This window comes from Kwoniella bestiolae, chromosome 4 (genome assembly GCF_000512585.2).
Source record: "Kwoniella bestiolae CBS 10118 chromosome 4, complete sequence".
NCBI lineage: Eukaryota > Fungi > Basidiomycota > Tremellomycetes > Tremellales > Cryptococcaceae > Kwoniella > Kwoniella bestiolae.
The window spans coordinates 414,476-427,359 of record NC_089244.1 but is presented as its reverse complement, the minus strand read 5'-3'; the positions used below and the strand labels follow the sequence as shown (position 1 = coordinate 427,359).

Genomic DNA, 12,884 nt, shown 5'->3' with positions numbered 1-12,884 from the left:
ACTGATACCCACACAACACAACGCTTTCTGCGCTGAGAGAAAACGTTTGTTCTGTCTTATTCACACAACAGATTAAAAGACGGGTCCGAGCGTTAATTTGTGGATGATCTGAGCGTGGGTAAATGAAAATTCCTGTACACCCTTTTTCAACTCCAGCTAGACTACCATCATCCCTCGAGGGAGTCGTGCCTGTGTTACAGGTCCAGTCCAGTGAAAGTGGGGAAAAGATGAGATTTGTTTGGGGTGTTTGAGGCGGAGTTGAGAGGTAAGAGGGCTGTGGCGAAGAAGAGGAAAATAGGGATACACTGTGTGATGTGAAATGAAAGCAAAGCAGCCACGGTGGGCTGTCGTCGAAAAGGGTTGGTCATGGTCGTTCTTGAACTAACTTGATTTGACCTGACATACAAGTACGACCCATTCTGACGAGAGAGCCTACATTGAGACCTCTTACACATACCGCAGTATGACGTTCAGCTTGTTCCCTAGCAAGGAAGCTAAGGACGACGTCAATCAAGTCATAAGTCATAAGGAAACCACGAGCATCCATCCAGTCCATATCGTGAGTCATCTGAGATACTCGGATCCATCTGTCGTCGTCCCCATCAGTCAATTCCTTCGCCTTTGCAAGCTTACTCCTTTCCTCCGATGCTAACATCATGCCTTGTTCCTACGAAATCGGTTGAGTGATTGCAGGCTGAAATAAGAGACTGCCAGCAAGTCTATCACCGTATCTGTTGGATGTCTGTCGAGTACTAAGGACCATAGGCTCAGTCAAAAAGAAAAAGATGATGAAGGAGGAGCAGTCAAGACGAGTGAGTAAGATATCCTTCACTTGCTAATCAACCCTATAACAGTAATAAATTCTGTTTATCCATGCATTTTCATGACATTATATGCTTCATCATTGAAAAATCCAAATCCATATCCATGTTATGACAATCTTGTCCCATGCCTCGTCGACTTACCAAGAAACCCACTGCCAAACTCCCTAGCCCAATGCTACGTTACTATCAAAATTGAACTCTTACGCAATACAACCTCTGTAACTTTCCTCCTCATCGATCCTAGTCGACTGACCGATCGATCATCTCTCCTTGTTCCCTTCCCACTATATCGCACACTTATGATAACACAGCTATCAAATGAGAAGTCAAAACTTCATGTTCCTCCGCGACGGCTATTCGATTCATCATCAGCTTCAATCCTTTCTCTACACACATTTGACCATGTGATCCCATCACAATCAAGGCAGAAGAAGAGCTCAAGAACTCACCCTTCAACACAATCCTCACAAATCTCCTCGCATCCCCCACATTCTCCTTCTCCAACCTCTCCAAACTCTCTTTATCCATCTTCCAAAGTACACAATCCCGTTCCGCAACGACTGTACAATTCCGTCTGAGCTCACTGAGCGTACTCAAATCACCAGCGATCGTGCCCGCGACCATCGTCTCCTGGACCAGGTTCGTATGATCATCGTACGCGTACGTCGCCCTCAGACAACCAGATTCGATCAAGTACAATCCATCGGCAGGATCGTTCTGCGACCACAGGGTATCGCCAGAGAGGATCTGCTCGCGTTTGAAATATGGGACGAGATTGTTGAGGAATTCCCCGTCCGCAGAAGACGAGTCGAGGTACGGTTCGAAGGTTTGATAGAGGATCGGTAGTGGTTGGATCGTCGATAGGTCTGGTAAGGAGGATGGTTCAGGTTTGGGAGGTGAGGGGAATGTAGCTGCTCGGTGTCATACCCACATTAGCACGCCATATCTCATGATTAGGTATGATCCACTTACATCTTGGCAGCGTGTCACCCCCAGCTTTAACCAGGTGACTTCTTCTCGGCGAGTTCTGGAACGACTCGGCAAGTGAGAAAGGCGGTTTGGCAATCTTGGGGAAATCTATAACCTGGGTTGTGGGTGCTTCTTGATCAATCATACGTTGATTCTCGTAGAATGCGGTCCTACCGAACCAATGTCAGTTGGAAATTCATCGGACAACACGGGTTCACAAGCTAAACTCACAGATAAGCATTCTCAGTCCATTCAAGCGCATCGTTCAATCCCACAAACACTTCTACTCTCGTACCTTCCCTATCTGCCCATAAATCTACAGCTTGAAGTGCAGATCCCACTAATCCGTTGGGTGCAGCCCCGCACAGAATGAGCAAGACATCTTTGGCTGCCAATAGTCTTTGAACTCTGACGAACGCCTCTGCAGAGGAGAAGTCCATGCCATGGACTAGGTGAAGATCAATGATCAAGAATCGGATCGGGTTATGCTGCCATTTGGCCAGATCAAGTAAGTGTCGGATCTCGTTCTCCACATTAGTGATGGTACCGAAGAACACTGCAGGGTAAATGTATCAGCTGGAACCCTAGGTGAAGGTTTGGCGCCGACTCACAAAATCCTTGCAACTTCATGACATAGGTCTGCGATCCAACTTGTTGTATAAACTCTCTCTGGGACTTTGGACGTCGTACAGTCGATCGAGCAGTCGCACCGTTAAAGACAGTTCTGATGGCTCTTCTGCGAGAACTCTGGACGACAAAGAAGATACAAGCGAGGATAATACCGAGTAGAAGACCGATGACGAAGTCGAAACTGCTCATGGTGTTTCAGCTTCGTGTTGACGGCATTTGGACATAGGCAGCTAAATTGAGGGCTACTCACATGGTCATACCGATGGCAATAACCCAAATAGTGATGTATTCCCATTTGTTGACCCTATTTCTAGTATCCCATACTGCCTCTATCACCAGATCAATACCAAGGACGAAAATCAATGCACCAACGACCATGACAGCTACGAGTCGACAACACCCAGATCAGCCGGCAGCTTGGTTGGGAGGTGGATAAGACACTCACGCAAGGCAGCGATGACAGATGGTCCAACCATCATGATAGCCGTTGTGGCAGCAGCAAGCATCAATCCAGATAATCGAGAACCGCCACCGACCCGATAGACTGTGGTGTGAGTTAGCGGTAAACTTTATTGCGCCGACGAAGTGAACTCACAAAGAACGGTGTTGACGTAGGTTAGATAGTTCGGCACCTAATCCGCTCGTCAGCTCGGTATCCCCACAGCGACATGGCAGGTTGTGAGAAGCTGAACTTACAGTACCGACCAATCCGGCAGCGACATTGGAGAACCCATGTGCCACCAATTCCCGATCCAACTTTACATTATCTTCAGCTAAAGAAACACCCAGTGCTGGAACCTATAAATGGGCGGTTCACCTCGTCAGCTACCACCATTTGCACACTGCGCAAGGATATTAAGTGATAAGAGCAGGAAGAGGGTGTGATTTCTCAGAAGTCAAATATAGGTATCTACTGTGAGCACAAGTACTCTACAGAAGTCTAACATATCTTGGTGACAAGCATCATTGAGATCGCAGCCTCAGGTATAAAGCGGAACTCGGTACTCACATTTAGCGGTACATGGAGAATACCGAAGAATACCAAAGCGAGTTGAGTAGGCATAGCTTCCCAGAAAGCTCCCCAATGCGTCTTTCGGAAGTCCTGCGAATTCCACATCCTATGAGCTCGGTATTCGCACCTGAAAAGGGGAAATGCAAGAGACGTACGAAATATGTGTAAAACTTCCACCAACTCTGGGTATTCTTTCCTACATCAAATACCCATCCGGTCTGTCTGAGATATTCGATATCCCACCGTCCGATCAGGACTACACCGTAGAATATCAAGGGAACGAGGAAGAAATATGCAGGGAAGATCAGTTGATGGTGGAAGAAATGCGTGATGACTCGAAGGAGTATTGCTAGAGCCAGGGGGATAGTCCATAAGGCTATAACATGGCCTGATTCGAAGAATAGCTTGAGGGTCGCAAAGTTGTACTCGAAGCCTTCTTCTTTGAGACCTCGGGATACTTCTAAGCCCGTTTCGATCAGGAAGATACCGACACCGCCGATGCAGCTATGTGAACTTGTGTTAGTATACACTCGGCATAAATGATCGAAAGGCGACTCACCCAACAAGAATGTGCCGAGGGAAATATCCTATCAGACCACCTAGCTTGAATGCACCAAGAGCAAAGAATACCAAACCTAGAAGCTTATGTCAGCAATGACAAGTCATAGGAAGTTGAGACAGACGCACCCGTCAAGATAGAACTGAAGGCAAAGGCAACCATGGTAGTAGCGATGATAGCTTTATCCTAGAAAGATGCGATATACGCCGGTCAGTCTGTGGCTCTTTGCTGAATATGAGAGAAATTGGACTGCGCTCACGTCATCACCTATCACAGCTTCAAACGTGTTCACCAGGATGTGGAAGAAAGGTACAGCTTCAATCATCATGGAACCGTTACCACCAGGGAAGATACTTCCTCCGAGGGAAAATACAAGTTGGGACACGATGCATCTGGTGAGGTACAGAGATCGACGTCAGCCTGTCATCAACAAAAACCAAAGGAACATGGGTTATTGGGAGCAAGAAATAAGACTTACGAGACGAAGAACATGGATACACCCAACGAACCAAAATCAACGAATACAGCGTTGGCGGGAAATCTACCGCGACATGCAACCACGTCAGTGAGTCTCGAATTGACATCGCTGTACGAAGAAAGAGTGAACTTACAGGATCATACCATAACTGACACCATCCAACACATTCAATAACAACCCCAGAACGACCGACGGGATAGCCTTGATAGGTTCGACGACAACTCCCTTCGCCACGTCTTTGGCAGATACCTTACTCAAACTGTTCTTCCAAGTCTTAACATCAGATAAAGTTTGTCCAGCCCATGTTCTCGTCTTCTTCCCTTCCGAGCCATTGGGCAATAAGGGTGTGTTCTCATCTGCATTTGCCCTTTCCACATCTTCTCTAGCAATTTCATCGGCTAAATACCTTCTCAGCGAGGACGCTGAGGCATGTTTCGAAGAGGCACCAGAGGGTGGTCGAGCATTCTCGTTTGTACTGGACAATGACACCACTTCGGAATCAACTTCGATCAATGGTTTTCTAGCAGGTACAGGTGTTCTCTCCCCTTCATTGTCGTTGTCGCTAGGCGTACTTGATGTTTTCCTTGACAATTCGTTACTAGATTCAGCTTCCTTGGCTCGTTCCAACATCATACTCAGCCCAGATCTCTGTCCGGTATATGGTGATACACCTGTTCCGTTCCCATTGGAGTCGTCTGAGGAGGGAGAAGTCTTTTGACCAATGGCTATAGCGGGGTTCAGATGACTAGGGTTAGATGGTTTGTTCACTTGCTGTTTCAGTATGGAAGTTGAAGTTGAAGGTGGTTGACGAGTAGCCAAGGGAGAGACGGAGGGTTGGAAGTGGCTGAAAGATGAGTCGCCGGCTGAGGAGGTCGCTCGTCCTCTCGAGGAGAAGGACATGGAGGCGAGTCTGGCGGTAGAATCTCGAATGGATTGGGGGGTGTTGGAAGAATGGTTGTGCGGGGGATTACCGAGTCCAATTCGGCTGCGAGTGGGGAATGGTTAGCAAGAGGTGATGAGGTATGTCGTGTAATGTCAAGAAATGAGAATCATATTGCGAAGAGATAATATGATTGCAAGGTAGAACATTGAGAGAGAGATGGGGTAGTGATAGTGATAGTGATATTAGTATAAACAAAGATAGATGGAAATCAGGAATTGTAATAACAAGTACAGTATGACATATGTATGATTACATGAAATGACAATGACAAAAGACATGCGCGTGATAACAAACAGATAGTGATACAAATGATAAGGTGGTACAATTAACTCACTCGTCATTTTGACTCTGAGTCTGATGAAAATCATTACTTATCCTCCTACCAGAATGCATCCCAGCGTTCATATCATTATGAATATGAACCACCGCAGCAGCATTACTACCAGTCGCACCGATATTATCCATAGGACGCTGACTTATACTGACTGATCTCAGTATCTGTGAGAAATAGCTATTGCCGCTTTGCTGGGTGGGTTCGGGGGAGGGAGGACCAGAACTTCGAAGTGAGATTGATGATTCTGCTGCGGATGCGCTGGGTGATAATGCTCCTGTCCCTCTTTCTTGATGAGTGGGTAATACGGGTGAATGAGAGGTGTTATGAGGGAGGTTGGTGGGTAGATGAGGTGATGTTGCTGGATCCCTTGCTGGCATGGTGTATGGGTTATGTGATCGACGCAATGATGTGGTGAAGTACGTACGCGAGTGATAGGTTGATGATGACACAAGCCACGGGCAGTGAGACTGAGAGTGAGAAATGGATCTATGTGATTATGTTGATTTATGCTATGATTGTTGGTAGGATGGTGTGTTAATGATAGGTTTGTATGTCTGTATGGATAGGCTCGTGCGTCTGTTCGTAATTATAGTCAACAAGTGTTGATTGATGTCATCGGGTCGGGGTTTATTATCGTGTTGATGACTGATGATTGATGGGATCTGATTGATGGTAGCACTAGTAGTAAAACAAAGATACCAAAGGATGGTCGAGCGGGGACTAACTGATTGTTCGATTGACCGAACAAACCCAGATTCCTATGACAAGATCTGACTCGTGGGTTGAGAATGAATGATTGTTGATGCTCGACTGTCGATTAGACGAGATACTCGTTTGTGGTAATCACCTCTTGACCATATGACTTTGGTGAAACAATTGAATCGAAATACCCGTCCTTTAGACCCACAATCCTCTTCTTTATATGTATATCGATTGGTGTATAGGGGTTGGAGATTGGAGCTCTACAAGAAGTGGTATTGTACAATGTTTATCTCGTCTCCACCACATGCATGCTTAGCGATACCCCTAATGCTATCGTCTCCACCACCTTAGATAACGAGGATGCGGTCCCACTGTCCCACGTCATACTTGGGTTCGCAATTCGAAAATCTAACGCGTTCCTAGCCCTTGGTCTAAAGCTCTGCGGCTGATCCCAGCCAATCAGGTGTACGATTATCTTACCGACTCTTATCAATCTTCGGATATACCCTTGCACGTGTTATCCATACGATCACCTCGTGGAACAGAATGGATGAGAGCTCACGGTTTGGGACGGGTTTAACTTACCGGTGATTCGGACCGAATTGAGTTGAATGTGTATTTTGACGGGCGGATGAGATGATCAGTCAGGTATATATACTGTTTGGTCTCATGGGATAGATTACTCCGCTTGATCTTGATATCAGCCAACGCAAAAGTTAGAAACAAACATGTCATCATACATTGACGAATTATTCGGGTTGAAGGGCAAGACCGCTCTGTGAGTGTCATGATATCTTAACCTCCAAGCTGGACCTTCCAGCCCCATACCCCTCCCTTCCTTCTGTGCTGCCCAACCTACATCTCATAGCTCAAACACGGAAAATAATACTCCAATACTAACCCGATCTCCCTTTCACAGCCTGACAGGAGCCACCCGAGGAATCGGCGCCCGACTCGCCCTCGCCCTCTCCAAAGCAGGAGCAGACATCATCCTCGTCCAGCGCAACACCACCAACACCTCTACCAAGGACGAGATAACCTCCCAAGGTGGAAAAGCAGATATCGTAGTCTGCGATCTTGCCTCCTCTACTGAGGTTGCCAAACTCATCCCACACGTCACTGGCGAGTTGGGCAGGACACTAGACATCGTAGTTAACTGTGGAGGTATTCAACGACGACACCCCGTAGAAAATTTCCCAGATGATGATTGGAATGAGGTCTTGCAAGTTAACTTGAACACTGTATTTACAATTACGAGGGATGCGGGGAAACACATGTTATCTTCCCGAGGGGGGGTGGCAGGGGAGGAAGTACCCGCCGGAGGGGTCGATGGAAATCCCAGAGGGAGGGGGAAGATTATTAATATAAGTAGTTTGGTGGCGTATCAGGGGGGGTTGAATGTTGTTGCGTACGCTGCTGCCAAGCATGGTGTGCAGGGTATTGTAAGTTGTTCTCTCTCATCAATACCATCAAAAAGAAATCGGACCGAGTAGTTACCACCAGTCACCATGGGATTGCGAGACCAACGACGCAGTGCTGATCTTATCGTTTTCGTGCATGGTAGATCAAATCATTCTCAAACGGATGGGCTTCAAAGGGAGTATGTGTAAATGGTATCGCCCCAGGATACATCGCCACGGACGTGAGTGGAGCTCTCTCTTTCTCTACCTTCCGTCCTGCGCGTTCAACATTCTCTTCATCAAGATTCCATTCAAGGGATTGCATCTCAAGCTATATCGATAAGTTCTGTATCCTCATCGTGACTTTGGCTGACACGTACTCTCCCCTACCACAGATGAACGAAGCCCTCATTGCCGACCCGGTTCGATCACGTCAGATCCTCGAGCGTATCCCAGCGGGTCGATGGGGTACACCAGGTGATTTCGAGGGTGCGGTCGTGTTCTTAGCTTCCAAGGCGTCGGATTACGTGTCTGGTGAGACGTTGGTAGTTGACGGTGGATGGATGGGACGATAGGCTGTTTAGTGCATATAGATTGGTGTATTGGTATTTGTAGTGATATGCAATCACCTCATCATCGTACATCTCACCAACGTTGTGCAATCTATTTTGGACGTACTCGTTGCGAATTGTCAGATGATGGCGGGCGCGAACTAGTCGTTTGCTCTTGGTTATGGGGAACATCACGTAGACCAAAGCTTATCAGTCCAATCCATTATATCTTTGTGTAAAGTCAAAAGCAAATCCTATCTTGACCGTCTATTTCTAACCCTACCAAAAACATACACCCTTTGTCCTTCCTGCAGATCCCATCCCACAAGATCCCCTACTCCTCATCCCCTTCAACACCCCCATTCCTCTCCCTCTCCAACCTCTCCTTCTCCTCCCTCTCCTCCATCTCCACCACCTCAATATCCAGCGGATAAGTCAAAATAGCCGCTATACCAGTCAACATGTTCAACTGTTGGCCTGACTCATGCATCGACGAGAATATCAGGGCTTCTCCTCCCTTTGAGCGGACGGCCTCGACCATCTGGACGTAGTGGTTCCGAGTTGATGGGTCTGAGGATCTACGGGCGTAAATGGAAGGATCAGTATCTGTCGTCCCTTAGCGATGATGAAGCAGTGTAGGATAGATTCATTTTCAGTGCGAGTGAGATACATGCAACGTAGTATCGAGGAGATAAGATGGCATGTCAAGATGCCGAGCTCTCACTCACCGGAACAGATCATCCGATATCAACAAGGTCCCCACAGCACCTCTATCAACAGCCAACGCAACATGTTCGGGACCGTACCATGCCCTCAACTCATCCGTAGCGAGCATCTTGTGGAATCTGCGATGAGGACCGAGACGCGATCATCAGCATACAAATCGTGTGGAACGTCTTCAGATTACAAAGCGCTACCTCAATTGGCAGACCTCGTGAAGCGATGATCATTCCTATCTGGGGTCACATCTTTGCGATAGTTTGAGTCACTCACTTGTCCAATCCCACACCTTCCCTAGCAAACTTAGCCCCCTGTAGCATCTTTGACACCTCCGGAGCTCTCAGCGCTTCCATCAGACCATGGACGTGCGAAGTGTTGGAATGCACTTTAATCCACTTTGAACGGGAGGATAATAATGGTTTGTTAGATGTCAAGTTGGCTTGTTGGAAAATGTAGTCGTATAACTAGACACGGACTTATAATCAGTTTGGCTCAAGTTACACCTCTCCTAATCAGGTAGATGGAGTAGATGATCGGCTTTGGAATGTGATGGGACAGGTTGCAAAAGAGACGTACAGTATCTTTCGTAAATCCCGGTGAAGCTACGACAACAGCCTTTAAGTCCTGATAAGGTATCAAACGTAGTATCGCTTGATATACCGTTGAGAGGAAATTGTCCATTGCCTATGCAAAAGTACATCGCATGAATTAGTCAAGTCATTGAATGATTCTGGGACCTCTTTCGCAGAGAAACCAATATTACCGAGAATACAAACTCACCTTCTCATGCCCTGATGTCCCACCTTTCCTCTTCCTAGGTATAGACACTTCTATCCTCTGTCTGACGGTGGTCATATGTTCAGACAACAGACATATGGCGGCGGTACCTAAGTCATCAAAGAATATCAGCGGTGAACCAATACAAAACATAGTAAAAGGACAGTGGTGGAAAGTCTGTCAGGACTTAGGACTTGAACCAGTCTCAGAATAAGTGAATCACTCACCCTCTCCACAAACGATCGCACCTAGCTCAGCACCCCTTCCTTCCTGAGTACTTTCCTGTATCCTCTCCAAGGCTATTGAGTCCCATCCTGATGCCTTGGTCAATCTGAAATCACGATTTGCTACATCGTCCAACTCGGGATCAGCTCGCTTCACAAATAACGACATGTCGGTACGACAGCCTGCCCACCGTGACAGAGAGTCTACTTCGCGGGTGTGTATTGATAGAGCTGGAGATAGTCTGGACTCACCCTCCAGATCCAAAGTATGGTACGCCCCAAGCTTAACAAACTCATTCTCCTCCACTACCCTCCCCGAAATCTGCAATGCCGCCGTAGGTTCCTTCTTCTCCCCCGCACCATTACTTTGCGAAGATGACGCAGCGGGTGAGAAGGTTGTTTTGGTCACTTCTACTGTAAGTTGGATTTTCACTCGGTGGGAGTCGGACGATCCGGTTGAAGAGAGGGTTTGGACACGTCGGACGGCTAGGGCTCGGACGTTGTCTCCCTGTGTCGAGCGTATGGTTCATATCAGCCTGCGAGACATGGTGTACGGTAGAGGTGAGAAGGACCAGACCATACTGGAGTGACTTTGGACCTCAGACAACGAGAACTCGGACTCACCTCTGAGATCAGGTTGTACACATGCCACATGTCTTCGTCATCCTCTGGACGAAGGGTTACATAGCCCTGACAACGATTAACACTGTGTGATCAGCTCTGAAGGGATGTATGTCGGGAAGCGGGAGGCGAGCTAGAATGGAACTTACAGATCCATCTTTCTCTATATGCTTATTGACCAACTTCATCTTGGCTTGCTTGATATCGAGATTTCAACAGGGTTGTATGTGTGTCCAGTGAGATGACGATGGTGTAGATCGATCCTTTGTACTAAGCCGGATCTCAAGATAACTGTTTTTAAACTATGCGAATATTTCTTTCTCTGTATATGCTTGAAGCAAGGTGTAATGAGGATCTGTATGGAGCAAGTGAGATGTATGATAGAAAGATGAACAGAGAAGAACGAGTACAAGAGAATGGAGTAATGCAAAACTGAGAAATCGAGGTATGACGACGATCTTTTCATCCAATCGATTTGTACTTATTAAAGTTCACTTAAACGTGGCAAACAGCATCCACTGCCTACAGTGCCCAATACAAGTCACCCGTCCTTGAATATGCATGACCCATGCCTTAGCCAGCGACTAGCTCGATAATCCCACTGATCTATAATCATATGCATGGAGTATACTATATACGCGCCTAATCCCAAGAGAAATCATCTTCCTCCTTCCCTTTCCCCTTGCCCTTTCCCTTCCCTTTGCTCGTGCCATTCTGCGTTATATCCTCGGAGGACAACCTGGCTGCTTCCTCCGCTCTGGCCAGCTCAATCTCATCCTCCTGCGTCGTGGGATGTGCGATGGTCGTAGCTTTGCCTCGGAAGGTGAGTGGGAGGGTATGGTATGTGGAGGATTTGAGGTGGGCTGCGTAGGAGTATAGGAGGATTATAAAGTAGATCTGTACATATCCAATATCAGCTGTGATCCATTCCATATATCTACCCTTCGATCAGATATAGAGATATCGGGAAATCTCGTTGGTATTGGTATGTAGGAGTGAAGAAAAAAGGGACTCCCCAACACACCTTAATCAACCACCCAACAATCAACGTCCACCCCGCAAAAACCTTTTCCCTCTCCCAAATCTCCCCTGCCAACGCCGCCCTCAACTCGTCCAATCCCTCATTCTCTTGATCCGTATTTGGCTGACTTATCTCCCCCCGAGATAAAGCAAGTTCGATCAGGTCCTGCTGGGCTTGCGAGTTGGCGGTCCGTCGACCATCGTGCGGGACAACGTACCAGTAATGAAGGTAGAAGATGTAGTGGAATATCGTTAGGATGATGTGGTCGAATGTGTATAGATGAGATAGGACGAGGGTGGGGGAGGCGGATTCCTATTGACGGGTTGGGATCAGGGATACGTCAGGAAATCATTCATTCGTTTGGGTCAATCTGGATATAATGCAGTAGGGTAAGAGATGGGGTTGTTGGGAGACTTGACTTACAGATTTGACCACTTTCAGTCCCCACAGGAAAGCGAATAACGTTCCAGTAGAGTACGCATAGAATAGTAGTTGACTGAAGGTCCCTCCGACTAAGATGGTTATCAATCCGTATAATCCAGCTACTTTGTTGACGAGCTATTCGAACGAGGGAATAAGGTAAGCTTCGCGAGCTGTAAAGCACTGGCATCATCATGAAAGCTCACACCGAAGAGAAGGATAATCTCAGCACCTGATGTGATAGCATAATTGTCAGCTCATACGCCCATCTGCGATGAGTCTGATAGACATACCCAACTTGATATCCAGCAATCCCAAGAAAGACGAGAACACGGGATTTGATCCTCCTGGCCACCTGAAGGTGAGTTTCATTGTGGACTATGGGCTATATAGTTATCTGCGGTTGATGAGCTGATGACATGTGCTGCACTATAGATGATGATGATGAGCAATGTACGTCTTCTTGGTTTTGTCAACAATTACCTCGCAGCTACTAGCATGCATCCCATATGCGTGCATCAACACGCGACCGAGGTGTGGTGTGCCTGATAATGGCGAACAGGGTGTGTGACTGATACCGCTTAGCAGGTAGTGCCATAACAGTGCCACTGATATAATCCCGATTAACCACTTCAAACTCCGACAAGAAACTGCCAATTACCACCATCGAGGATTTTCAATGAATCGTACGTAGTATTG

General features: G+C 47.1%; 4 protein-coding genes across 4 annotated transcripts; 1 reads left to right on the top strand and 3 right to left on the bottom strand.

The window, feature by feature from the left end:
- Positions 1-1,121: 1,121 nt before the first annotated feature.
- On the bottom strand, positions 1,122-6,126 carry I302_105728 (uncharacterized protein; the record flags this gene model as incomplete). Its single annotated transcript, XM_019191478.1, has 17 exons — positions 1,122-1,177; positions 1,274-1,735; positions 1,797-1,963; positions 2,025-2,349; positions 2,405-2,604; positions 2,674-2,806; positions 2,869-2,967; positions 3,019-3,055; positions 3,120-3,221; positions 3,433-3,525; positions 3,591-3,939; positions 3,995-4,070; positions 4,123-4,180; positions 4,254-4,386; positions 4,473-4,535; positions 4,606-5,457; positions 5,750-6,126. 17 exons carry the CDS (start codon positions 6,124-6,126, stop codon positions 1,122-1,124), a joined length of 3,582 nt encoding a protein of 1,193 aa, XP_019046108.1.
- Positions 6,127-7,179: 1,053 nt separating this feature from the next.
- Positions 7,180-8,426, top strand: I302_105727 (uncharacterized protein; the record flags this gene model as incomplete). The annotated part of the gene is made up of 4 exons (XM_019191477.1): positions 7,180-7,229; positions 7,371-7,893; positions 8,016-8,093; positions 8,247-8,426. The coding sequence occupies 4 exons, from the start codon at positions 7,180-7,182 to the stop codon at positions 8,424-8,426; spliced, it is 831 nt and encodes a 276-aa protein (XP_019046107.1).
- Positions 8,427-8,736: 310 nt separating this feature from the next.
- Positions 8,737-10,932, bottom strand: I302_105726 (mRNA surveillance protein pelota; the record flags this gene model as incomplete). Its single annotated transcript, XM_019191476.1, has 9 exons — positions 8,737-8,980; positions 9,131-9,247; positions 9,396-9,586; positions 9,699-9,806; positions 9,903-10,009; positions 10,127-10,246; positions 10,376-10,631; positions 10,748-10,813; positions 10,894-10,932. 9 exons carry the CDS (start codon positions 10,930-10,932, stop codon positions 8,737-8,739), a joined length of 1,248 nt encoding a protein of 415 aa, XP_019046106.1.
- Positions 10,933-11,386: 454 nt separating this feature from the next.
- Positions 11,387-12,557, bottom strand: I302_105725 (uncharacterized protein; the record flags this gene model as incomplete). The annotated part of the gene is made up of 5 exons (XM_019191475.1): positions 11,387-11,641; positions 11,769-12,077; positions 12,189-12,323; positions 12,392-12,417; positions 12,479-12,557. 5 exons carry the CDS (start codon positions 12,555-12,557, stop codon positions 11,387-11,389), a joined length of 804 nt encoding a protein of 267 aa, XP_019046105.1.
- Positions 12,558-12,884: the final 327 nt, after the last annotated feature.